Source organism: Plecotus auritus (assembly GCF_963455305.1).
Source record: "Plecotus auritus genome assembly, chromosome: 7".
Lineage (NCBI taxonomy): Eukaryota > Metazoa > Chordata > Mammalia > Chiroptera > Vespertilionidae > Plecotus > Plecotus auritus.
Genome location: NC_137774.1, coordinates 36,575,313 through 36,601,440, shown reverse-complemented (window position 1 = coordinate 36,601,440; position 26,128 = coordinate 36,575,313). Strand labels below are relative to the sequence as shown.

The 26,128-nt window shown below is 44.6% G+C and overlaps 1 protein-coding gene across 1 annotated transcript in view; it reads left to right on the top strand.

The window, feature by feature from the left end:
- The first annotated feature begins 550 nt into the window (after positions 1-550).
- The window catches only part of PITPNA (phosphatidylinositol transfer protein alpha), a 43,374-nt gene continuing 17,796 nt past the window's right edge, over positions 551-26,128 (top strand). Inside the window, exons 1-8 of the mRNA XM_080678513.1 lie at positions 551-799; positions 4,553-4,583; positions 10,039-10,184; positions 14,026-14,117; positions 21,803-21,897; positions 23,098-23,181; positions 24,931-25,008; positions 25,148-25,258. Of these exons, the coding sequence (XP_080534639.1) occupies positions 780-799; positions 4,553-4,583; positions 10,039-10,184; positions 14,026-14,117; positions 21,803-21,897; positions 23,098-23,181; positions 24,931-25,008; positions 25,148-25,258 (657 nt within the window). The 5' untranslated portion in view covers positions 551-779. The remainder of the gene's footprint in view (positions 800-4,552; positions 4,584-10,038; positions 10,185-14,025; positions 14,118-21,802; positions 21,898-23,097; positions 23,182-24,930; positions 25,009-25,147; positions 25,259-26,128) is intronic.

Genomic DNA, 26,128 nt, shown 5'->3' with positions numbered 1-26,128 from the left:
TTGACTGGAATGGAACCTGGGACCCTTCAGTCTGCAGGCAGACGCTCTGTCCACTGAGCCAAACTAGCTAGGGCCACACTAAAACTTCTGGGTGAAAATCTCAGCCCCATCACATGCTAGCTTTGGACTTGAACAAGTCCTCTGCCTCCTTTCCTCACCTGTAAACTGGGGCAATAATAGTACCATTTTGGTAGTGTTATCCTGAGGAGTCAAGCACTTAGGAGAGCACTTGCACGTATTGGCTATCGTTAATTTTTTTTTTACACAACCCTTTCCTAGATTTCAACCCACCCACTGGGGAGGCCCAAGCATACAGGTGCATCTGCTCCAGCTGCAGAACTGTCACACCTAAGACCCTGCCCTACACACCGACGTCGGCTCCGCCTACCGGCGGGGTCCTGTGCCCACCCGGAGCTCACGGTGTTCGCCGGCACCGCGGCCCTTTTAAGGCCGGGAGGCGACTGGGGAGGAGGCCCCGCCCCCGCGTGAGGTCAGCGCGCACGCTGCGTGTGACGCACTGGTTGCCGCAGAGACGCCCCGCCCCCGCGCGGCGCTGCGGAACCAGAGCTCCGGGCGGCGTCGGCAGCGGCGCGGGAGGCGGTGAGGCCGGGGCGCAGGAGCCGGCGCAGCGTCCGCGGCGAGAGCGGCGGGGACGAAACAGACCAAGACGAAGACTCACAGGCAGCCGGGCCGGGCAGGGCCACGGGGAGAGCGGCCGCCGGGAAGCGGGCGGGAAGCCGGGCGGGCAGCAGGCAGCCGCCGCCGAGCCGCGAAGCGACATGGTGCTGCTCAAGGAGTAGTGAGTGTCCGGCGATCGTGCGGAAGCCGGAGGAAGGCAGCGCCGGGGTTGGCGACCCGGGAGGGTGGTGGCTGGCGGAGGGGATGCAGAGGCTGGCCTGGGCCCGGGGGATGGCGAGCGCTGAATGGGCTGTTGGGCGGTCCGGCATGGGGCTGAGGGGACAGTGAGGGCCGGACAGGGCCTGAGGTGAGGCCAGTGGGAATTGGGAGGGACGGACAGCACCTGAGGTGGGGCCCAAGTGGCAGTGATGGCTGAGTAGGCCTGAGGAGAGGCCGGGGGACAATGAGGACCCGACAGGGCCTGAGAAGGGGTCAAGGGGACAGTGGGAGCTGGACAGGACACGAGGGGCTGAGAGGATGGAGAGCACTGGGTGCTATATGGGATGGTTCCACAGTGGGAGCTGAGGGACGAGGGCCCGGCCAGATCTGCAGGAGTGGCTGAGAGGACCTACGGGAGAGGGAGGAGGTGTCTGAGGGGCTGAGGAACAGTTAGACAAGGGCAGGCAGAGGCGGTGAGCTAGCCAGTGGTGGGGAGGGGTTAGGGGATGCGCAGTACTGGGGGGCTCCGAAGGTCAGATAAGACAGGTCAGGAATGGAGTTGAGATGATGGGGAACCTGAAGTATGAGTGGCTGCCTTAGGCATCAGGGGAAAGATTGTAATAAGTGGATAAAGTAAAAGGACTAGGGAGTCAGGGCCAGGCTTGGGTGACAGGAAGGGTCTGAGGACCTACCCCTAAGGTAGCGTGACATGGTGCCCACCTGGTAGGTACAGAAGCGGAGGTATTGGCAGGGAAAGCTTGGGACTCAGGGACACTTGGGTAAGGAGTCCAGAAAATAGTGGGCAGGGGCTGACCTGATCTGAAGGGAGTGATGGAGCGGGCTAGGATGTTGCCAGGGTAGAGAACAGTTTGGAAAGAGTGTCTGTACATAAACATAAGAATCATTGGAGTGTGGGTGGGAAATGGGCAATCTATCTTTACGGAATTCTCAATCTTGATGCGAAGAGATGGGGAAATTGCTTTGAGGAATTGAAGATGTTGCCATAAAGCCATTCATTAGAAGAGGACAGTGAAGGGTGAGGGAGTTCTTGAGTAGGGACTAGTGGGTGGAAACTAGTGACTGGTGGGAGGAGTTGCAGGGTGATGGGCTTGCTCCTGAAGTCCAGGAGATTGGATGACAGGTGGGGATGTTTGCATTGCTAAATTTTTCAAATGTGAGATGACCCATCCCTGAAGCTCATGGTTCCAAGGAAACATCTCAGGACTTTTTTTTTTTTTTCCTTTCCAAAGAGGAGAGATTGAATTTGTGTGTGTGGCATTTACAGTATAACTGTGCTTCCCTCGAGGGGAGGGTAAGTGGACAGCATTGGGCCAGAAGCCCAGGAATTTTGGAAGTGAGAGATGTCCAAGTAGAGAGCAACTGGTGGAACTCACTTGGTAGCCAGGCAGGTGTGCGAAGGGCTGTTTCCATGTTGTCGGTGAAGGCACTTTGGCCCATCTGACTGCTCTTTGGAAGTGTTTAGGTTAGGACATTGTAGAGAGCTTTGGATAACAAAGGGAGCAGAAACTGGTGTCATCCCAGCTAAAGAGTATTATTTTGAAGCCCTCTACCTTACTTTCTTGATATCTAGTCTGATGTTGACTCAGCCAGAGATTTATGGGGTGAGGAGGAAGAACCTTGGGATGTCAACAGGAAGAGAGCATGGTGCACTTTGGATTCTAATCTTGACTGTCCAGAAAACAGGCTTTTCCCATTTTCCTGATCCTTTTTTCTATTCCCCGATGAATCTGAGAATCTAGAAACCTGTAGTTTTGTGAAGAAGGTCAGGCAGGGAAAGGGATCTTCAAAAGAGATCCGAGTGAGTTTCAAAGAGAGGTCCTCTCTTCCCATTCTTTGTTCTCCTCCCCTTGAAGCCTGTTAGAGAAAGGTCCAAGGTGCTGGGATGCAGAGCCTACATGGCATGTGCGTTTCCTTCCTGCCTGACTTGTGCCCTGTGTGTGCTCGGGCATGTATGACATTCCTGGGCAGGGGACATGGAGAGGGGCATCCGAGACACTTGGCTGTGGCTGCAGCACTGCAGCTCTGGGAAGGGTGTGAGTGAAGGTCACACTAAAGTGAGCACAGCTCGTCTCAGCCCAGCCCTGCCTCTGTGGCCCTATCCTTTGGAATTGCACCCCATTGCTGCTGTGTGGTTTTGCTCCCAAGGAGCCAGGGGGAAATGTCTGGGTGTGCAGCTGTAACGTAAGCAGCCTCAGAGCATCCTGTCAGGAGCTGGCAGATGCCCTTCCCTTTTGGGGAGGTGGGGGTAGACTTGGTGCCCATCCAGGGTTTGAAGGTTGTCCCTGTTGATTTTTCTGATACTTCCTCTAACAAGATTCTCCTTTATTTGATTTCTGCAAAATCTTGGATGTGATTTTTAATGCTGTTCTTGAAGATAAAAGGCTGATTGTTTTCTAGGAAGTTTCTACTGAGGGTGCTGAAATTGTGGCCTCCAAGTTGGAAATATTTTTCTGCATTGTCAGCTTTTTCTAATGGGAGGAGAACATTAGTAGCAGCATCTAATAACCTGCAGGATTTACATTGTTTGAGTCATTCTGGAGGAGGGGAGTTAGCAGGCAGTAAAGACTTGGAGCCCATTTTGTTTTTCCTGCTACTTTTCTGCCTGGTGTTTTGCCCATAGCATGATGTTGTTCTCAGACCCCTCTGTGTGCTTCTTGCTATCTGGGGGATCTTTGTGGAAACAGAAAATAGTAAGCAGACTATTTACCAGCCTAGAGCAAGAATCCTAATTGGTGATACCACTGCATAGGACAGAGGGCATAGCAGCTCATGCTTCAGCAAGCACCCAAGATACAGGAGGCTCCAGGGGGTATCAGCTAGGGTCTGGGAACTGACATCTCACCTTGGAAGCTGGCTGGTTTTATATGAATACAACTAAGCATTTTTGTGTCAGCCCTCTGACCTCACAGCTTTGAACTAAGGGTTGGCCGTTGCTCTGCCTGACAATGCAAGCCACCCAGAGGAGTGTTGCTAAACGTCATACCAATGTGGAGTTCTGACCAGTGTGGGGACTTTGCTGGTCATGGCTTCTCTGTCAGATTTTGGTGGTACCTCCAATGATTGGTGGTCATTGAAATGGAGGAGGAAAAGACAGTGATCAGTTGGGGTGCCTTTGGATAGCTTCTGGAAGCCAGGACACAAGTTGGGTGTCCTCTTTTGGTGGCTTTGTGGTAGTAGCTTGTATTGTAATATCCTGTCCCAGAGCAGAGATGGTTGGAGCATGCTCTTAGAGTGATTGAGCCTCCAAGAAGGTTGGCCCCTTCCTAGCCTTTCACCTTGAGGGTTGGGTCCACAGATGTGTAAATCCCCAGGGCCTGATTCTTTGGGTCTGAATCCTCATCTTGGCTTCAGAGTTTGCAGGGGTGAGTCCTCGTATGTTAGCCTCTCTCATTGGCAAGTTTTGTCGGGGAGATTAGTGGAGGAGAGGGAGAAGACATTTCTGAATGTGAATCAGAAGCCTTCCTGGGAAGTAGCTGATGGGGGGACAGGTTTACACTGAATCACAGGGCCCTAAATGGGATACCAGAAGGGCACAGAGCGTCCTAGCCTCGAAGCACTTGGGGCCATTCTCTGCTGGGTTTTTGACAGTGAGTGCAGTGTCATGTGCAACAAAATGTTTAATACTATTCTAAAATGATGCTTTAAGAGCCTTGGGCAGGTTTTAGAGCCTGAACTTGTTTTCCCTCTCTTACAGTCGAGTCATCCTGCCTGTGTCTGTAGAGGAGGTAAGTCCTTCATTTTATCCATAGTTGTATATAGTTGCTCCAAGTGGCCCAAACTCTTTGTGTGGTTTTCATGTTTGTTCTAACAGAGATAGATAATCAATACTTGATGTGAATTTTCCTGGTGCTTCTTTTAATTGAAGGAAAGCACTTATATTATTTTTAATTTAATTTAACTTAATTTTTTTGAGGATAGGAAAGGAAGTTGTTGGGTTTTTCCCAATACAGTTTACATTCAGTGTTATTTTGCATAGTGGTTAGTCATATACTTTAATAGTGTTCCCTGTGTCTTGGCTGGTCGCTCAGTGGTTAGAGCGTCGGCCTGCGCACCAAAGGGTTGCAGGTTCAATTCCCAGCCCTGGTCGGGGCACATTCGAAAGGCAACCAATAGATGAGTATCTCCCTCTCTTCCTCTCCATCTCCCTCTCCCTCCCTCTTCTTCCTTCTGTCTCTCCCTCTCTCCCCCCCACCCCTTACTCCCTTCCACTATCTCTTAAAAAAAAAAAAAAAATCAATGGGAAAAATATCCTTGGGTGAGGATTAACAAAAATTAAAAATAAAATAAATAAAAATGTTCCCTCCAGTACTTCCAGTACCCACCTGGTACCATACATAGTACAATATTGACTGTATTCCCTATGTTCTCCTCATATGCCTGCAACTATTCTGCAACTACCAATTTGTACTTCTTAATCCCTTCACCTTTTTCACCCAGTCCCCCAACCCTCCCCTCTGGCAATCATCAGTCTCTTCTCTGTATCTAAGAGTCTGTTTCAATTCTGTTTGTTCATTTATCTTGTTCTTTAGATTCCATGTGTAAGTGACATCATATGGTATTTGTCTTTCTCTGACTGATTTATTTCACTTAGCATAATATTTTCTAGGTCCATCCATGTTGTCGCAAATGGTAAGATTTCATTCTTTTTTATGGCTAAGTAATATTCCATTGTATGTGTATATGTACTACAACTTTTTTATCCACTCTTCTATTGATGGGCACTTGGGTTGCTTCCAAATCTTGGTTATTATAGGTAACACTGCAGTGAACATAAGGATGCATATATTCTGTCAATTTAGTATTTTGGGTTTCTTCAGGTATATTATCCACAAGTGGAATCTCTGGGTCATAAGGCAGTTCCATTTTTAATTTTTTGAGGACCCTCCATGCTGTTTTTCATAGTTGCTGCTCCAATCTGCAGTCCCGCCAACAGAGAAGGCACTTGCTTTGTATACCTGGGCAACTGTGTACAACTTGCCTCAAGTTATTGGCATGCTAGTTAACCGAATAGAGACTAAATCAGCCTCCTTTACCTGATGGGACTGTGCCTGTTCAGGGACATGTTATTGAGGGGATTGAGTGTGTGCATTTCTGGGACCCCCATTACTTGACTGGGAAGTGTGCATAGCTCTCTCTGATTGTGCAACAGACCAGCAGGGCAAGAAATCTTTGTGGCCCTCCCTAGCTATACTCTAGGTGACTGCTGGAAAGACCAAAGCCCAGAACCCTCCTTTTACGGAGGGCAGGAAGTAGCAAATGGGCTTGGCTTGCTCTTTATCCTTTTATGGTTCTTGGGCCTGTCGTCTCTGTGTATGGGGATCTAGCAGGATTTGCCACAAGAAAGTTTATAGGCGATGCTGACTCAGAGTTAGTCTCCTGGACAGCAGAGAACTGTCACAGAGCCTCCCTTGTCCCACCCTTTCTCTGAACTTCCTCCACTTTCCTCTCCTGGCACAGCCTTCTTTTTTGCTTCCTTCTGAATCCATAGCCCTCTCTCCACCCCCACTTCCAGTTAAGCTTAAGTTTGGGTGAAATTTGTCAGCCAACATAATGCCCCTCAATCATTCTCTCTCCTGCCGAGTCAGCATGAAACTCCTGTGATAACTTCCAGTCTACTCCAGATATGAAATGGACCTTTGAAAAATGAAATCAGCACACATTAGATGAGACAAATAACCAAGCTTCTTGACCCTCCAAAAGTGGTGGGCAGATATTAGCCTCTTAGAGGATTGTCTCCAGTGGTAGGCTGCACGTCTGATAAAAGTTATAGAGACCTAGGAGGGGAGCCAGAGGTGGCCTCGAACCTGATCTGGGAGTTCTGTGAAAGGAGAAGAGAAACAAGACTAAGGAAGCTGGGGAGAGGGAATGGTTGGATAGATGCTGCACTCCCTGGAGGCACCTGAGATGTACCTAAGGGCTGGGAACCACATGCTTGGTCTGACAGGCATTGTCTTGGAGGACCTTGTTAATCCACTTCCTTTGGGGGCTGTGCTGCTTTTGTGAAGTTTTCCCAACCAGGAAGCCAAGCAGGAAGGCCTAGCACGTCTCTTGCCCTAAAACTCAGCTCTTGAGTGTTCGATGATTTCCTCTCTACAGCATGATCCCACCCGCCAGTCAAGAAGATGTCCCAGGAATTTGGGAGTACCTCAGTGTGGCATTTAGGGGTGAAATGAATCTTTTCACAGAGTTTATTGATGGAACGAAGGGTGGGAATGTCTCTGAGAGTGTGGCAGACCCAGGAGGGCCAGCATCTGTCTGTGGCACTTCCTGTCTGCTCTGTAGGAAGGTTGGAGGTGCCAGAACACTGATTGCTTCTAGCAGGCCAAGGAGGGAAAGGGGAACTCCAAGTGTGTCTGGGATTAGAGGTTTTAGCTTGTGGTGGCTGTTTTGAAACATTGAGGAAGTGAAGGGGCAAGTGAACAGAGCTGAAAATCTAAGCAGCAGCTGGGGCAGTAGGCACTGGTTAGGATTCATCTGTTTGCCTGATGATGGTCAACCTGTTCTCAGCTAGAAACTGCTGCTGAGAAAGCAGTGCTTAGCCTAGGTTTGAAGCAGGAGCTGCTTTCTTGATGGCTTGAACCTTAGTTCCAGAAGACAGAAAATCTTGAATGCGAGGCCATACAGGAAACAAGTAATGATCAACCTTCTCAGAGTCTTTATTAATAACTCCATCCTGACTTATGGTTCCCATGGGAGCAGCCCAGTCTTGTGTAACTGATAGATTCACTTCCCTATTGGAGACCATGATTTTAGGTCCTCAGAGCTTTCTGATTTGGGGGGAAAAGAGAAGAAAGAGAAGAGAAGGCCATGTCTTTATAACCATTCTGATGGTACAAATCAATATTTTGGGGTGGAATTAGCTTCTGGCTGGCCAGACGCTTTGGCCTAACACTGCACAGGGTTTCTGGGCATTCAGCAGCAGAGCAAGAAAACTTGGGCTGTTCGACATGGGTGTGTCCACCAGTGGTTCCTGGCTCAGGGCTGCCCACCCTCTACTGTGGGTAGGGCTGTTTTATCTTGTTTCCAGAGATGCATGGCACCATTCCCCTATGGTCACTGTCCTGACAGGGCTGTGTGGGTGGGACCAACAGCTGTGTTGGTTTGTTTAATGTCAGTGTTTTAGGCCCACCCACAGCATCTTCCTGGTATTCTACTCCCAGATTGCCAAAGTGTTGGAGTCTCTTGTTTTTCTTAGCTGAGTTTCTTAATTCTTTGGGACAAGGGAACAAATCTCAAGGGCAGAGAGCAGTATCCTAGGCCTGAGGCAGCTGGAATCCCAGTCTCCTCAACTCTTTATCTGATGTAATGGTCTCACCCCTGCTCCCACCGGCACCCCACTTGAGTCTGGCTGCTTTCTGCTTTCCCAGAGTGTGGAGCCACTATGCCAGAGGGAACCCTTGGGCATAGAAGGTGTCCCTCAATTGTGGCTTGTGGAGGCCAGTTTAATCTACCCCTTTGGATTAGCAAAACTGCCTTCACTTGTCTTACTGAGATTAAAGGATCAGAATATCAAGGGCGATTAAAGGGGGAAGGTGCCAGTCCAACAGACTGATCCTCTTAGAGCCAGCCCTCTGATTTCTGCAGCTGAGGAGGAACCAATGAAAGGGATTAGTTTCTACTTGGAGCCCCTCTCCAAGCAGTGGCACCAGCCAGCAACGCAGTCCCCCGCCACCAGGCCTTTTCCCTAGCTTGCCCTTTAGGATTGCTGAGTCAGTGGTTAGATGTTCTTATGACCCTTCTCTGAAACAGAATTGCTGCTCCTTCTTAGGAACCCCTGGCTCAGCCAAACCCTGACCCACTTGATAGAGGTTTTCATGTGTGCCTCAGCTAGGGGGTGGCCTTGGAAACGCACAGGGACAGCTTGGGGTTCCATGGGGACATTGAAGCAACAGTGATGTTGCTCTGGATTAGCAAGGTCAGATGCCTGGCTGTCACCCCAGTGCTCCTCTTTATGGGATTAACTGAGTCTTGGTTGCTTGCCTGGGCTTTTCCTTGGCATTTTGTGCTGGTTTTTGCTTTGGAAGTTAGGGCTCTTTCAGCTTTGTGGTGAACAGTAAATTGTCCTGGTCTGCTTCACCTTCTGGACTTTGGCCAGAAATTTCCCTGCGGTGCTTAGGAAGCTTCCTGGTCAAGTAAGCATCCAAGTTTGAGGTGAAACAGCCCTGGATGCTGCCTCTGCTCCTTGCTCTTGCAGGCAGTGGTTTAAATGACAGCTGCCCAGAGACACAGCCTCTCTGTTTTAATCTCAAAGGGAGAAAAATGCTCTCATCTTTCACTCCTGGGAGTACCAGTAGTTTGGGAAAGGGGCATGCTGGGTGGGGAAAACCTTTCCCTACCTCCACAACATGTTGGGTAATCAAATGCCTTTTTCTCATATTTGTGCCTGGTTGGCACTGGCAATGACAGGTAAGATGCATCTGTGGTATAGATGTAACTTCCGTCATTAAATGCTCCTGTTCATTCTCTTTTCACCTTATTTTTTTCATCTGGACAGCTTCCTTCAGGTCATTGGCCTTAACACTGAGTGTCCCTGAGAGGGTCAGAGGAGGCCAGTGATCTTGACTGGTGACTTGATAGGGTGGCATGTGACCCAAATAAAGGAAAACTAGGCTTTTGCCATCTAGTAAGTGCCAATACAGAGGGTGTACCCAGCCAGCACAGACCGTGGGGTAGGAATCTGTGCTATCTAATATGGGAAACACTTTGCTTCAGCCCCATCAGGAATCTGGAATGTATCTGGAGGTCTGGTTGCCTGTAAGGCTGTTTTCTGAGCTTCTTGGCAGGGGGCGGGGGGGAGGGAACCATTGGAGAAAGAAGTCATGTCTTAGGATCTGTTTAAATGAATGGAATAAATAGACTTCTAGCAACTACCCCAGATCTTGTTTTAAGGGCTTAATAGCAAGACAAAAGCTACCTTGCATTCTATCTTCTGTTTTCTGGATGGTGGTGTGAAAATAGGAAGGATAAAATTAAACACATCTGATGGCTAAAGAGAGGCCATGGAGCAGAGTTGTCAGTTGTTTTGGGTGAATTTGGGCAAGACCCTGTGTGAAACTGCAGAACGAATTCTTAAGTTAGGGGAACCCCAAAGTGAAATAATTGGACAATTACTGGCAACTGGACTATTGTAACTGTTTAGAAGATTCTGCATTGACAAATCCCATCTCTCTGTTCCTTTAGTATCAAGTAGGACAGCTGTATTCTGTGGCTGAAGCTAGCAAAAATGAAACAGGTGGTGGAGAAGGCGTGGAGGTCCTGGTGAATGAACCCTATGAGAAGGACGGTGAGAAAGGCCAGTTCACACACAAGATCTACCACTTACAGAGGTATGTGGCTGTGCAGCAGAGCCTAAAGATGGCCTGGTTTTGAATTGGAGATAATGGATAATTGGGGGTTTCCAGGTCATTAGCTGGTTGCTTCACCTGAGACTGGGTGTAGGTGGTAGTACTTCTTTGTTCATTTAAATGTTTTGGGGTTGTTTTTTGTTTATCTTATTTCATTTTTAAATAAAAGTAATTCTTGCCCTAGCTGGTTTGGCTCAGTGGACAGAGCGTCAGCCTGCGGACTGAAGGGTCCCGGGTTCAATTCCAGTCAAGGGCACATGCCTGGGTTGCGGGCTCAGTCCCCAGTAGGGGGCCTGCAGGAGGCAGCCACTCAGTGATTCTCTCTCATCATTGATGTTTCTATCTCTCTCTCCCTCTCCTTCTCTGAAATCAATAAAAAATATATTTTTATAAAAGTAATAATTGTCCCATTAGGCTCCCAGTCCCCAGAAGTGATAGTGTTTAGTTTCTTGTGGGCCCTTCTCACAGTAATACTCATTATCTGTGAGTATAGGTGTGTGGGTAAATGGATGTTCATTTCCTTTATATTTATCTTAACATAGATGGGATCAAACTATATACACTTGACTTTGCTCTTTTGTTAGTTATCATATCATAGCTTTCTTTCACTGTCAGCATATTTGGCCTCATTCTTTTGAAGTACACATAGTATTATTTTGTACAGATGTGCTGTAAGTTTTTCACCTTTCCGCTCTTGATGTATGTTTATAGTCATTTCCAGATGTTTACATACAGTACTCCAGTAAGACTGTTGTGCAAAGCTTTTGATGTACTTGTGTGTGTAAATCTATGGTAAATGTTCCTTCCTAAAAGTGGGATTGTTGGGTCAGGTAGTATTTTAAATTCTGATATAGTGAAATCAGCTACCAGAAAAATTTTGGTGCCTCCCTTTGGATCAAAGACACAAATATTTAAATATTTGAACTGATTTGTGTGCCATAGTAAACCACACAAATTTGCTGAATCCCTAACCAAAATAGTAATACAGGGTGTGGCAAAGTAGTTGTGAGTACACAAAGCACAGAGTTTATTCTTTTTAAGAAATATATGTTTTTATTGATTTTAAAGAGAGAGGAAGGGAGAGAGAATGAGAAACACCAATCAGCTGCCTCCTGCATGCCCCCTACTGGGAATCGAGGCTGAAACCCCAGGTGTGTGCCCTGACTGTAATTGAACCAGCAATCTCTCCGTGTATGGGATGACGCTCAACCAACTGAGCCACACTGGCCAGGGTCACAGACTTCATTCTTGTATTATTATTTTCTAAAATATATTTTTATTGATTTCAGAGATGAAGGGAGAGGGAGAGAGAGATAGAAACATCAATGATGAGAGAGCATCATTAATTGGCTGCCTCCTGCACACTCCACACTGGGGATCAAGCCCGCAACCCAGGCATGTGACCTTAACTGGATTCGAACCTGGGACCCTTCAGTCCACAGGCCAATGCTCTATCCACTGAGCCAAACCAGCTAGGGCTCTTTTATTATTATTAATAATTATATTATTTTCCATACAAAAGCTACTTTTGCCACGCCCTGTATTTCAGCAAACTCTGAGCCAACCCAAAGGGTGTTGAAAATAATAGTAAACATGTACCAGCTTGAATGGAAGTTGAACCAAGCAAGTTTTAGAAACTATCTAGAACTGGAAAAAATAAACCTGAATATTTTTTTAAATTGTGGTAAAATATGCATAACAAAAAATTCAACATTTTTATCATATTTTACGTGTACAGTTCAGTGGCATTAAGTATATCTACATTGCTGTGCAAATTACACCTGAATCTTAATTTCTAGTCACCGGACTGAACTAAAACCAGTTTCATCTTCATTGGTAAAATCGTGATAGAATGTAGTCTGCTGCTCTAGAGATGTAAAAGTGCTAGCCCTGAGGGGTCTAGGGTTTTGTGAGTGTGGGAGCCAGGAGGAAGCAACACTGTGAGGTGGGGGGGGAATCTCACCGTGTTCCCATTTCCTTGCCAGTGTGCTTTTTCCTCCATGCCTCCTCTTTATCTCCTCCTCCCCTACTCTGAGTTGACTGTCAACTAGTCCTTACTGAGCCATTAATAGTTAATTAAAATAAGGCTCGAAATGTATGTCAACTATAGTTGAGAAAAAAAAAAATTTAATTTAAGGCTCAAGATATGCCTTCTCTGTAGTTGCATTTGTATTTTTCAAAGATGATTTTGAAAAGAGATAGTGAAGTTGATAGAAGGGGCCAGTTGGTTCTGCAGCTCATTTGGTCCAACCGAAGTTGCAGAAAGGAGGTCTATAGGACCTGTCTTACCCTCTTCCTTATAAGGGAGGGTGTAAACTTTGAGCTGTTACCAGTACTCCCTTAACTCCAAACACACAGCTGCAAAAAAAAAGGTTTTTTTTAAGTGCTGAATGCCACAACCACCTCTTCTCATGAGGACTATCTAGTTGCCCCAAAGGTTCACCACCACCCTCTTCTTTATCCCTTATATCAAATCCTTATTGACTCTGTCTCCTTAGTACCGCCAACCTAGCCATTTCTTTCCATCATCTTTTGCCTCGATTACTTTAGTAGTTCCTAACTGGTCACCTTGGTTTCCACTTCACACAGCTTTGAGTGTTATTTCTAGAAGACAGATCTGTTGCTCCCCAGCTTTAAAAGCTATAGATGGCTTCCCTTTGCCCTCAGGATAAAGTCCATACTCTTTGATGTAACCTACAAGATCTTTTATGACCCAGCCTCTGCAGGTTCTCTTGTTCCCTACCTCATCCCTTACACCAGGTACTCTGAACTTCTCTTCTCCAAACTTTTCTTACCTTGCTCCTATCCTTGTGTCTTGCTCAGTCCTACTCACTCTCTGCTCTGTGTTCATTTAATCCTTCTTCTCCTGAGGAGCCTCCCCATGCGCCATGCTGCCTGCACCATGTTCTCCTGTGCTCTGTCCCCCAGAGCCCTGTGCTTACCCATTGTGGCACACAGTGTTGTCCCCTGTCTGGTTATACTCCCCACAGGAATGTCAACTCCTTGAGGGCAGGAGCCAAGTTTGTATGGTGTCTATATGTATCCTGGTGCCTGGCACATAGAAATACTGACCTGAACGAGCATGGCAGTGAGTGGATGAATCTCAGGGTTGCTCTGAATTCTCTGAGTTAGCTCTCTTTGAGGTTAGCTCTCTTTTCTTAGGCCTCAGGCACTAAAGCTGATGATATTGTTGGAGCCTACTAAAGCCTGCTTAGAATACCAGTAAAAGATTAAGGAAGAGAAATATATATACCTTAAAAGGAGGGGAGGGGCTCTTACTGAACATGCTTTTCTGTAATCTGGGATAAGAGGAATTAAATAGAAGAAAATATTTTGTCCTGGGAGGCATATGGCCCTGAGGGCTTCCTGGCGTCCCAGAACTGATAATAAGAAGATCATCAGATCATCTGGAATCCCATACTGAAGTTAGTCAGTCAGTCTCTCTGGCCCATAAACCTGGACTGGTATACTCTTGGAGGTATGTCATCCATGCCCTGTGGAATATGATGCCCTGGGCCCAGTGAGCTCTGGAAAAAAAGCGTACTGATAATGTAATGGCTGATAAGCTGTGGCAGGTAGCCCAAGGTCTTACCTCCTGTCCTGTTCCTGGTGGGTGGTGGGGCAAGATGTGGGTGGATGTTAGTAGCTAGCCGAGCTGGGGGTTCAGGCTCTGACAGGTGGCTTCTCACCCATAAGAGTAACCTACTTATCTCATGGAAACTTACTTGTCAATTTCCCATTGAAGAGGCTAGGGCTGTGGCCTGAAGAGTGTCTTCTCATTCTCTCCTCCATTTCTTTTCATAACCCCTTTTTCTTACTATAGCAAAGTGCCCGGGTTTGTTCGAATGCTGGCCCCAGAGGGAGCCCTGAATATACATGAAAAAGCATGGAATGCCTACCCTTATTGCAGAACTGGTGAGTGCAGACCTGGCTAGAAGCTGGGGTTTGGGCCCCAAGCCAGAGGCTGTGGTCAAGTAGACTCAGCGGTGGGGATGAATTGGGGTTTTGTGTCCCATGTTCATTTTCTGGAGTAAGCCAGTGGAAAGATGAGTTTAGGGATTTCCATCAGACCTGAGGCTGGTGGTGTCATTGTTGTCTAGTATAATTTGGCAGCCTCTGAGTGAAAACCACCACATAGCCATGGCCTGAGCTGGCATGGAACCAGCTCTTCTTATTTGGGGATGGTATGATAATTTTGATTGTTTTTACTGATTACGAAAGTACTGTTCTCTGTTTAAATTTTAGAAAATACATAGAAACAGAAGAAATTAACCATCCATGATTCTCTCTCTCTTTTTTAATTTTTAAAACTGGTTTGAGAGAGAAACAAACATTAATTTGTTGTTTCACTTATTTATGTATTCATTGGTTGATTCTTTTTTTTTTAATTCTTTTTTAATCTTCACCAAGGAATGAGATTATTTTTTTCCATTGATTTTTAGAGAGAATGGAAGAGAGAGAGAGGAGAGAAAGAGAAAAACATCAGTGTAGGAGAGACACATCAATTGGTTGCCTCCTGCTTGTGCTCCAACCTGGGCCGGGGATTGAACCTGCAATTGAGGTATGTGCCCTTGACTGGGAATTCAACCCGTGACACTTGGGTCCATGGGTAGATGCTCTAACCATTCAGCCAAACCAGTGAGGGCATTGGTTGATTCTTGTATGTGCCTTATCAGGGATCAAGCCTGAAACCTTGGTGTATCAGGATGATGCTCTAACCCAGTGGTCGGCAAACTCATTAGTCAACAGAGCCAAATATCAACAGTACAACGATTGAAATTTCTTTTGAAAGCCAAATTTTTTAAACTTAAACTTCTTCTAACGCCACTTCTTCAAAATAGACTCGCCCAGGCCGTGGTATTTTGTGGAAGAGCCACACTCAAGGGGCCAAAGAGCCGCATGTGGCTCGCAAGCCGCAGTTTGCTGACCACAGCTCTAACCAACTGAGCTACCCAGCCAGAAGGCTAATCTCCATCCATTATTCTCTTATCCCTAGATAGTCACTGTTAAGATTTTAGTATCTTTTTTCCTGGTCCTTTTTAAAAATCTTACATATACACACATATATAAAATGTCCACACATGTTTCCTAGACAAATTTTGGATCATATCATATTAACTATTAAATTGCTAATTTTACTCAGTAAATGAATTTTTTTCCTGTCACTATGTAGTCTTCTATTTTTAAAAATTTGTAATGGCTGCATAGTATTCCATTGTATGAATATACTATGATCTTTTAAACCACTCCCTTATTGTGAGATACTGAGATTTCCAGTTTTAATGTGATATATTTGTGTTTGGCTTGAAAAACAGCATTGAGGCCAGGGACTCTTGAGAGAGGCAACAGTCAGAAAAGAGCCTGAGGGTGACCTTCTTGCCTTGGGGAAGGGGCAGGTCTAGACACCAAGAAAATATAGCAAAGGAGCCTTAGCCAGTTTGGTTCAGTGGATAGACCATCAGCCTGAGGACTGAAGGGTCTCAGGTTCAATTCCTGGTCAAGGGCACATGCCTTGGTTGCCTGGCCCTGGTCCAGGCACATGTGGGAGGCAGCCAATTGATGTGTCACTCACATCAATGTTTCTTTCTCTCTGTCTCTCCTCCTCCCTTCCACTCTCTCTGAAAACCAATGGAAAAATATATTTGGGTGAAGATTAACCAAAAAAAACCAAAAACATAGCGAAGGAAACATTGGTGTTATTGGGGGAAAGTGGAAATATGCCCAATTTTTGATAACAAAATATTTATAATCAGTTATATTTCAAAAATGTTAACTAGCATATGGAATGTGCATGTCAGATTTGGGTGGGAGAATGGAGGGCAAGGAAGAGGAAAGTCACTGTGAAGAACCCTGACTTACATTCAACTAGCATGTTCTGTAGTTAAAGGTGGGAGTGGAATTATTTTCTTAACCTGGGTCAGTCTCCTATCTGGAGTTTCTGGAAAAGAAAGACTTGAACCTCCACAGAGAACTGTATATGTTAGACTTTCTGGGATTCTCTTTGAGTAGTTCAGACTCCTAGCTTTCCAAGATTCCAGAATAGTTCTCTTGGAGAATCCAAGCTAGTACTGATCCGTATCTTGGAGTGCTTCTGAGAGGTCTCCTAGAACTTGTCTGTGCGTTGTGTGGCCTTTCCCCCAGCCAACCTACATTTGTTTTCACAGACAGTCTGGCTAAGGTGTCCTCTTGCCAGCCTCTGCTTACATGTACTGTTTCACTTGCTTTATTTGTTGGGACTTGGTATTCCCTAGATTGTATCTGATGAGGATGTTCCACCCATGTGGTCCTTATCCTGTGAACTTGGGAATGATTAAAGTCTAGAGAACAGGGTCATTACTCTTTCCAATCCTCAAGAACCTTGTATCAGGAGATTAATAATCATTGATAGGACCTGGGGTGTGTGACACACAGTTTTATTGCTGTAGCTGAAAATGCAAATATCACTACTACAGAAGCATTGGGCAGGAAGCTGTTAAATTCTTTGAAAAGAGGCATGCACACACTTTCTTTTTAAAAATATATTTCTATTAATTTCAGAGAGGAAGGAAAAGGGAGAAACATCAATGATGGGAGAGAATCATTGATTGGCTACCTCCTGCACACCCCCGACTGGAGATTGAGCCTACAACCCAGGCATGTGCCCTAACCAGGAATCGAACCGTGACCTCCTGGTTCATAGGTCAATGCTCAACCACTGAGCCACACCAGCTGGGCCACACACTTTCTTAAAAGACCATGTGCACTGTAGCTGTGTATGTCTGGTCTAGGGCCAAAGGTGAATTTTCTTGATGTCTAAGAGAGTTGCATTGAGCATACGTCATAAGAACCTTTGCGCCCTAGTTGGTTTGGCTCAGTGGATAGAGCGTCGGCCTGCGGACTGAAAGATCCCAGGTTCGATTCCGGTCAAGGGCATGTACCTTGGTTGCGGGCACATCCCCAGTAGGGGGTGTGCAGGAGGCAGCTGATTGATGTTTCTCTCTCATCGATGTTTCTAACTCTCTATCCCTCTCCCTTCCTCTCTGTAAAAAAATCAATAAAATATATTAAAAAAAAAAAAAAAAAAGAACCTTTGCCAACTTGGCATAAAGGAGGCAAACAGATAGCATAGACTCCTCCATGCCTGGGGCAGGGTTCTGGGTACACAGCTTGTGCTGACTGAGAGATGCCACTGTCCTCTGTGTAATTCTAGGGAGTGTGCTGCAGCTGACATGGGCGTTTTTTTAGCTGCCAAATGTTCATTCACATATTGTCCTGACCTTTGGTCAAAAGAAAAAAGAGATAAAAGTAATTTCTAAATACTACATGAAGATGAGGCAGGGGTAGGGGGAAGGCTGGTTTCTCCAGTGGATGCTGACCTCACACTCATAGTCACCATTATACGAAATGAATGTGTTGAATCTTAGATCTGTTCAGTTCCAGGAGTGGGCAAACTTTTTGACTCGAGGGCCACAATGGGTTCTTAAACTGGACCGGAGGGCCGGAACAAAAGCATGGATGGAGTGTTTGTGTGAACTAATATAAATTCAAAGTAAAGGAGTGGAGGGGAGAGCAAGAGAACCCTCCGCTCTTTCAGCTCCCCAGGCCGGAGAGAACAGCCAAACGGGCCGGATCCGGCCCGCAGGCCGTAGTTTGCCCACAGCTGAGTTAGACGCTTGCTCTTTTAAAATAAACAAGGAAGGCTAATCTCCAGTTTCTTCTGGGAGGTGATGGGAGAAAGACGATTAGTTCAAACATCTAAGTTTGGTCCAAGTAGATTAAAGTGTGAGGTGAGATAGATAAAGAAGCATGGGATAAATTCCTGAGTTGAATGAAAATGGTGTTGGAATACTCTGGTCATTCATTATCAGCTGTTTTTGTGCTCTTACCTTACTTTTCTCTGTCTCTCCCCTGTTGTTGATGGGCTGGGATGTGAGGAGGGGGTAAGATGGGGTTTGGTCTGTGAATGAAAGTAGGAAGAGGAAAATAAATGTTTCTCTTTCTATCTCTTCCTCTAGCCTTAACCCTTGACTGAATAGTCTCACTAAGCCATGGTTTGAAAGTACCTTATTAATCTTACTTAGAGAGCCTGATTTTCTGACTACAAAGGGTTTCTTGGGACTTTTTTAGTGTGCTCAGGATTGCAGTTTGAAGAAAAGAGGATGCTGGGAATGCAGAGGTGTTTGGAGGACCAGGGAGGACTAGAAAAGATTGTTTGGTCACCCCGGTTAGCATTAAGAACCAATGAGAGTCATTATCATCATGGATTCAGAAATGTAACTTGTCAGAACTAAGTGGATCTATTCCTCAGGGTCTCAAAAAGGCTAAGGTATACAAACCTCATATGCCAATATATTTAGTGTACCTACCAAAGTATGTATATTCAGAATGCCAGTATGTAATGAACATGTTCACTTGCTTACGTGATCGGACTCTTGTGTCTGTTCATTAGCATGTTCTGTCCTTACAGAGGCCAAACTAGAAGGAGAAAGTTGCTTGGAGAACATGGAGTCAGAATCAGGTGGTTAGTTGGAAAACCTTTGTGGCTGTATGATCAAACCAGGCTAGCCTGACACTGCTGTCCTCACTCTCAGGATGGGGCTGCTAGATGTGCCATGGTTGCAGCCTGGGGCTCCTGCCCCTAGGACAGCCCTGGAGAGTTTTTGCCAAACTGGTCTCTTTGGACTTATTTTGATGGATGATACTCACCATGTCCTTTTTGTTAACACAATTTTCTCCAAGTTCATAACAGCAGTTATTTCAATAGGCCTTTTAGTTATCTTAATCTGGTGCTTTCTTCCAAGTTTCTTTCATTGGGTTTAGGGAAATTACTTACAGTCTCCTGGGTTATTTCTATACAAGATAAATCTTATCCTTTATATTTCAACTTTTCCTCATCTCAGTCTCACAGGTAACCTTAGTTGCAGTTTTGGAGTTGTGGGATTTGACTGTTAGTCCTATAAATGTCCAAACATGGCAGTGTGGCATCCATCAGAAGTTGAGATAACTCTAAATTCAGAGGGTACAGAATGATCCAGGCTGTTGTCAGGAGGAGAGCTGGTCCGTTCCCCAGTGACATTAGAGCTGCAGTCATTTTCTCTGATAAATAATTGAACCGTGCTTTCCGAGGGGGGTCTCATTACAATGAGCAGGAGTATAGAGGGTGAGAGATTTGGTTACAGTGAGAGGAGGGATGCAGGAGGCAGATAGATGTGCCTTCCCTAAAGCACCCTGCTCTGTGCCCCTGCAGTGAGGGGGACACCAGGTGATGCTCTGAGACAGAGCGGTGGGTCTCATTGCTTCAGCTCCTCAGAGCCAGTCCCCCTCCTTGCTCAACTAGAGAGAATCTCAAGGAGCCAATAGTGTCATTCCTTTAATTAAGTCCCAGATTTGGTCTTTTGGGACTTCCATATGATTGAAACTTGAGGGTTGATGCGTTTGAGGTACCAAATGCACTCACTGGGAATTGGAGGGTGACTGTGGATAAGCCCCAGGGAGTGGAGAACTCTTTGCTATTGTGATCTCTGGGGCCGAGGGGCAGATATTCATTCATCCTCATTAATCTTTTTCTCTCTTCTTTCCATGTCCTTGCCTTGGAGCAGTTATTACAGTAAGTATTTTCCAAGGGGTGGGGAGGTGGGGAGGGTGGAATTGTAGATGATTTCTAAGAAAGAAGAAATAAAAATGTAACTGCACTGGAAGTTACTGGGTATTCCTCTCTTTCTCTTGGGTGACTTTTGGAGTTGTTGAGGCTTAATCCTTTCAGTCCTAAGGAGGAACCTGTTAATTGGCAGAGAAGCCTCTGTCTTTAAGCTGCCTTGGCATGTGGCTTTGTAAGGTGCAGCAGTCAGGACCATGGCATCCTAGCTCTGGCTCTCACATGTTCAGAAGGAACCAAGGCTCTTCCCTGCTCGTGCCAGGTCATGCCTTTCAGGTTTATACAGAACTTCAATTCAGCTGACCTGAGTGGGGCTTCCCACTAGGCATCTATTGACCACGGTGAACACTGACCCGCAGCATAATTATGAAATCAGCAGGGTTTCTCTTCCATGCCCATCCCGTGTCATTGCCCCTTCTCCCCACCTTTCAGCATCCTCATCCAGTGCCTTGTCCCTGTTGGTCAACATAGGCAGTTCTTGGGAACTCAATCCCTGCTAAGGAATTAATGGACTAATGTGTTCCTCCTTTGATTAGTTCTAATTTTGAAAAAGCACTAAGGGAAGAAGATAGTAATTAGCATGAAGAGTTCATTTGCTGAGAAGAGAACTATGGACCTCAGCAAAAGGTTGGCTAGTGGGAAATGGGGTAGTGATGAACATTTTTGGTGGGTTAGGAAGTCTTCCTCTGTTCTTCCCACACTACTAATTATTAGCACCTTGTGTATAAGGTAGTAATCTATAAATTACTACAGACCTTGTTGGCTGTGGTGAGGATTAAGTGAGATAATGCATGCCTAGCATGCTGTGGGCTCCCAGTAAAGTTAGCTGTTATTATAAGGCAGAAGTTGGCAATGGGGAAAAAAAAGGAGATATATGTACTAATATATGTAATACTTTAAACAATAAAAAAAAATTTTTTTTAATTTTTTTAAAAGAAAAAAAATGGAATTAATTGGTTATGCCAACTCACATGTGGCCACTAAAAGTTCATTGAGGGCAAAAGATTTTTTACAGACATCTCATCAAAGAAGATACACAGATGGCAAATAAGCACATGAAAAAATGTTCAACACAATTAGCCATTAGGGAAATACAAATTAAAACACAAAATGCCTTTACATACTCATTTAAATGCTAAAATTAAAAAAGACTAACTACCAAGTGTTGGTGAAGACATATGTGGAAAAACTGATATTCTCATACACTGTGGTAAGAATATAAAATGGTACAAACCACTTTGGAAAACAGTGTGTCAGTCTCTTAAAAACTTAAACATATATCTGCTCTATGATCCAGCCATCCCACTCCTTGGTATTTACCCAAGAAAAGAAAGCATATGTCCATACAAAAACTTGTGTACAAACACTCATACAGCAGCTCCATTTGTAGCAGCCAAAACTGGAAACAACCAAATGTCCATCAGCAGAAAAGTGAATCTTTTTAAATATGGTATAGCTATACAATGGAATACTATACTACTCCTTAGTAAGAAGAAATGAACTGGTATACTCAACAGTACTGATGAATCTTAAAGTAATTATGCTGAGTGAAAGAAGCCAAGCCTAAAAGATTTCATACTGCATGACTGTGTTCATATAAAATTCTTGAAAATACAAAGGAATTTATAGTGACAAAAAGCAGATCATTGGTTGCCTGGGGGTGGGGGTAGGGCGAGGGGAGAAGATGAGAAGGAAGAATTACAAATGGGACACAAAGAAATTTTGGGCGGTATTATGTTCATTATTTAGTGTGATAGTTTCATGGGTGTATAATGATGTCAAAATGTATCAAATTTTACACTTTATTATTTTTTTAATTTTACACTTTAAATACTTGAAATTTGTTGTATGTCAATTATAGATCAATAAAACAATTTTTTAAAAGTTAAAAAAAAAAATAAGGCAGAAGTTGGAGTCTCTGATCCAGTAATCTTTACTTTTCAACTTTGAGCCTGATGACCATGAGGTATTTTTCCCCCCTTCCAGAATGAGTACATGAAAGAAGACTTTCTGATTAAAATTGAAACCTGGCACAAACCTGATCTTGGCCACCAGGAGAATGTAAGTAGCACTTCCCAAGAGCTCCAACAGCTTCCAAGCTTCAGGGCAGGGTATTGAGTCTCTGCCCTGTCGCTTGTCCATCCCTGCCATGGGGTCTGCTCTGTGCTTTCCTTTTCCTGGCCTGCTGGGTAAACGGCCTCTGCCTAGACCTGTCCTACCGGCATGGGATTGCTCTGTCTCTCATTTGCAAAATATGATCTCTAAGACTCCTTATAGGGCCTTTTCATTGTACTGGGATTGATCTAAAATGCAACTTCTGGTACAGGGGAGCTATAATTTTAAAACATCAGGATTACAGCCTCTATAGAGCACAATTTCCCAGTAACTCCTCAAATTTAAAATACATCTATCCTTTACCCCAGCAATTCTACACCTAGGAATTTATCATACAGTTATGTTAACACATGCATGAAATAACTTATATACAAGATTCATTGTAGCATTCTTTGTGTAGTCAAAAATTAAAAACAATACAAGAGCCCACCAGTAGAACACTTAAATAAATTCTGGTTCAGCCTTATAGTGGAATATTTTGCAAACATTATGAAGAACCAATAGAGAGAAAAAAGAACCAATAGGGAAAAATCTTCAAGATATATTGTTCATTGTTTAAGAAAGCAGGATTCAAAACGGTGTGTATTATGTGCTACCATTTGTATTAAAAGAAAGATCTTCACTCATGGATGTTTGTAAGTGCATAGAATCTGGTAGCAGTGGTGTTAACTCTGGAGAGGACTGGGAGATAAACAAGACAAAGAATTACTCTGTATCATATCCTTTTGTACATTTTGAATTTGTATCATAATTTCATATCATGTATATGTACAACCTGTTGGAATTAATTTATTAAAAGCATCCAAATAAACAGTATATGGCTAAGCAGGCAATATTTCCTCGAGTGTTTTATCGTCTTTACAAAGGGGGAACATGTGGAGATAATATAGGTATTATAGGGAGCCCCGAGAGTGTTTTGGCCTGCTGAACTGGTCCTTAGGCTGAAAAACCAGAGCATTAGTTCTCAAATGTGTGCCCACTTAAAATTCATCTTCCCATGCCTTTGAATAATTTTCTTTGTAATTCTTTACCCATAGAAATCTCACATCTCTAGCTATGGGAATAGCTATTTGTAGGTGTCCCTTCTGGGTAAAGGGTGCTTTATAGCTGACAAAAACTACACAGTGGTGCTCCTTGTTCCTGCAGGTGCATAAACTGGATTCTGAGACATGGAAACATGTGGAAACCGTATATATAGACATTGCAGATCGAAGCCAAGTACTTAGCAAGGTAGGAACTGTTTAGAGATGTGGGTAGCCTTTGAGATGCAGAAATGACTTCTAAGTGTCAGAGAAATCAGGGAACCAGACCCAATGTGGCTAAATGGGAAGTTCTCTCTTGGGTATTGTTTTATTTTTAAAATTAGTATTAAGAATTCCCTTGTCTCGACCTGGGAACACCACCAGGGAAATAGTGGCCCAGATGTGTGTGTCCTGTTTGGCCTCTGGAAATTATCACTGGACAGTGTAGGTACTATTGGTGGTCCTGAGGGTGATTTGCCCTGCTGAAATGACACTTAGCCTGAAACTAGTTCTCAAATTTATTTTCCAACCCAGTAATTAAGAAACATTTAGTGCCTGCCTGTTGTGTTTGGAGTATTCTGTTTTGTGTGTTCCATGCAAGGAATGTTCCAGATATGTGAAAAGACAAGTCCCCTGCCCTCAACAAGTTGGTAGTTGCTTCTCAGAATAACAAACATGGCAGTAGGTGCCTGGCAAAGGACGGTCCACTGCTTGACCATGCAGGTGGAGAGTGCAGGGACCTGGTCTGCCCTGCTCACTGCTGTGCTCACAGAAGGTATTTGTTCAGGAAAGGAAAGGGTAGTTCTCCCTCATTCAGTACTCTTCCTGCCTGACAGGCCTGATGGAATCAGGGAACAGGAATTTGAATATTGTTTGCTCTCTGTATCCCAGGGATATATATAGCAAAGTGAATATATCATAAGTGTGCAGCTTGATGGATTTTCTCAAACTGAACATACATACACAAATATTTCTCAAACAGAAATACTAGCAAAGAGTATGACTCTTCAAGTATTTTGTCAACTCTGATTGTTTCATGTGTATGGAGAGAAGCAGAGGTAGGGAAGATTTATTTTTTTTAAGCATACATAAATAATCTCCTTAGCTTTGGGAAATATTTTATGACTATGTATGTCTGTGATTTGTTAATGTCATTATTTTTGTTAGGTAGTTGCTATGAGTTTGCTTTTCATGAGCCCACAGTCAATGCAGAGGAACAGCCAAAGATTAAGCTTTTATTATGGTTAATTAATGCACAGCATTGACTGCATTCTACATCAGTGAAGTGAAACTGACAAAAATACACAAGAAGATACTATAATTGAACGTTTTATGTTCGATACATTAAACATTTCTAATAATGATTTTATTAAAACAAGACAGTTTAAAAAAAGAAAAGAAAGAAACAAGCCAGAGATCAGGTTATATCTCAGGAACGATAGCCAGTTGTTCTTAGCTCTGGCTGTGTGTTTTAGAGTCACCACCAGAGGTAAAAACAAAAACAAAAACAAAAACCCATATTGCCCTTACCTTCAAATATTCTTATTCATTGGGTTTTAGGTGGAGTGGCTCAGAAATCTGTATTTTTAAAAAGCTGTCCCTGGTGATTTGGATGTTCACCCCAGGTTGAAAATCCGTTTTAGACAGTGGAATACATGCCTGCTCAAACAGTCTGGTGACTCTTTCATATGGTAGAACTGAACACAAACCCTGGCAAAGAAAGCCACCAGAACACTCCTCTGAGGCAAATGTAACAGTTCTATATCCTGTTTATAATATTTTCCTGTATTTTCTGTGCACCATCAGCATTAAGATTGGCATGAAGTGTACTTTGATGGAAAATCTGATTCCTCTCTCCCTCCCTTCATCTTCCTATCTCTATCCCTGTCTCTTTCTTCCTCCTTTCCTCCCTCTCTGTCTTTCTCCCTCCCCTAACTCCAATTCTACCATTTCTCAGGATTACAAGGCAGAGGAAGATCCAGCAAAATTTAAATCTATGAAAACAGGCCGAGGACCCTTGGGCCCCAATTGGAAGGTGCAGTTCACATCCTCACCACCAGGGGGATGGACCCAGTGTGGGTGGGCCTCTCCCAATGGCTGGGGCTGGGCTAAGGGAGAGCCAGAGGTCAGTCCTGTTAGTTACCTGCCTGCCTGTGGATGTGTTTCTAATACAGCAAGAACTTGTAAATCAGAAAGAGTGCCCATACATGTGTGCATACAAACTGGTTACTGTCAAGTTCAAGTGGTGGGGCCTGCAGAACAAAGTGGAAAACTTTATACATAAGGTAAGTGACCAGGTGAGGCCTTCCCAGTTTTATGAGTTGGTGGGGGGTGTTTTGCCCAAGAGAAGATCATACAGCCCATGTGACTTGTATCCTAGGGTAGATGACATTCAAATATTTCAGTTTGATTTCCCGGACCCCCACGTATCCTTATACTTAACTGTCTCACAGTTTAATGCTGTCCATCCAAGGGCACCACATGTGACAAGGAAGGAAACTGAGGCAAAAAAAAAAAAGGAAACAGGAAGAGGCTTGCTATGATTGAAATACAAATAAAACTCAGTCGCTGTCTTTTCTTGAAGCCAAAAGGCAAGAGGCACTGTGAGCCAAATTCTCCAGTGCCCAGAATTACTGAACTAGACAAATGTAAGGAGTTTTTATAGCCTTTTTTTTCTGATGTGTTAGAGCCTCACTCTTGGGCTATATTTTATAGCTGCTGTTGGCCAGTTTTAACCTGGCTTTAGTCTTCAGAGACAAGAAGGAAACTTGGCACAGTTGTTTTGGGGCCTTGGCTTAGCTGTGAGCTCATGGGTTGCTATCTAGGTAGCATTTTGGGCACAGTGCCTAGCTGTGAGGTAAACACCCATTTTCTCCTGGGGGCCCCTTCCCACTCAAGCCATACCTATTAGACTTGTGAAGGCAAAAGTCACTGACCCTATGGGACTGATCTAGATAAGCTAGCCAGGCATCACTTCTCCCCCACCTCCCCATTAAAGTGTGGCTATTGGCCCGGCTGGGTGGCCCAGTGGTAAAGTGTCGACTCTGGAACCAAGAAGTCACTGGTTCAATTTCTGGTCAGGGCACATGCCTGGATTGTGGGCTCGATCCCCAGTAGGGTATGCAGGAGGCAGCTAATTGATGTTTTTCTCTCCT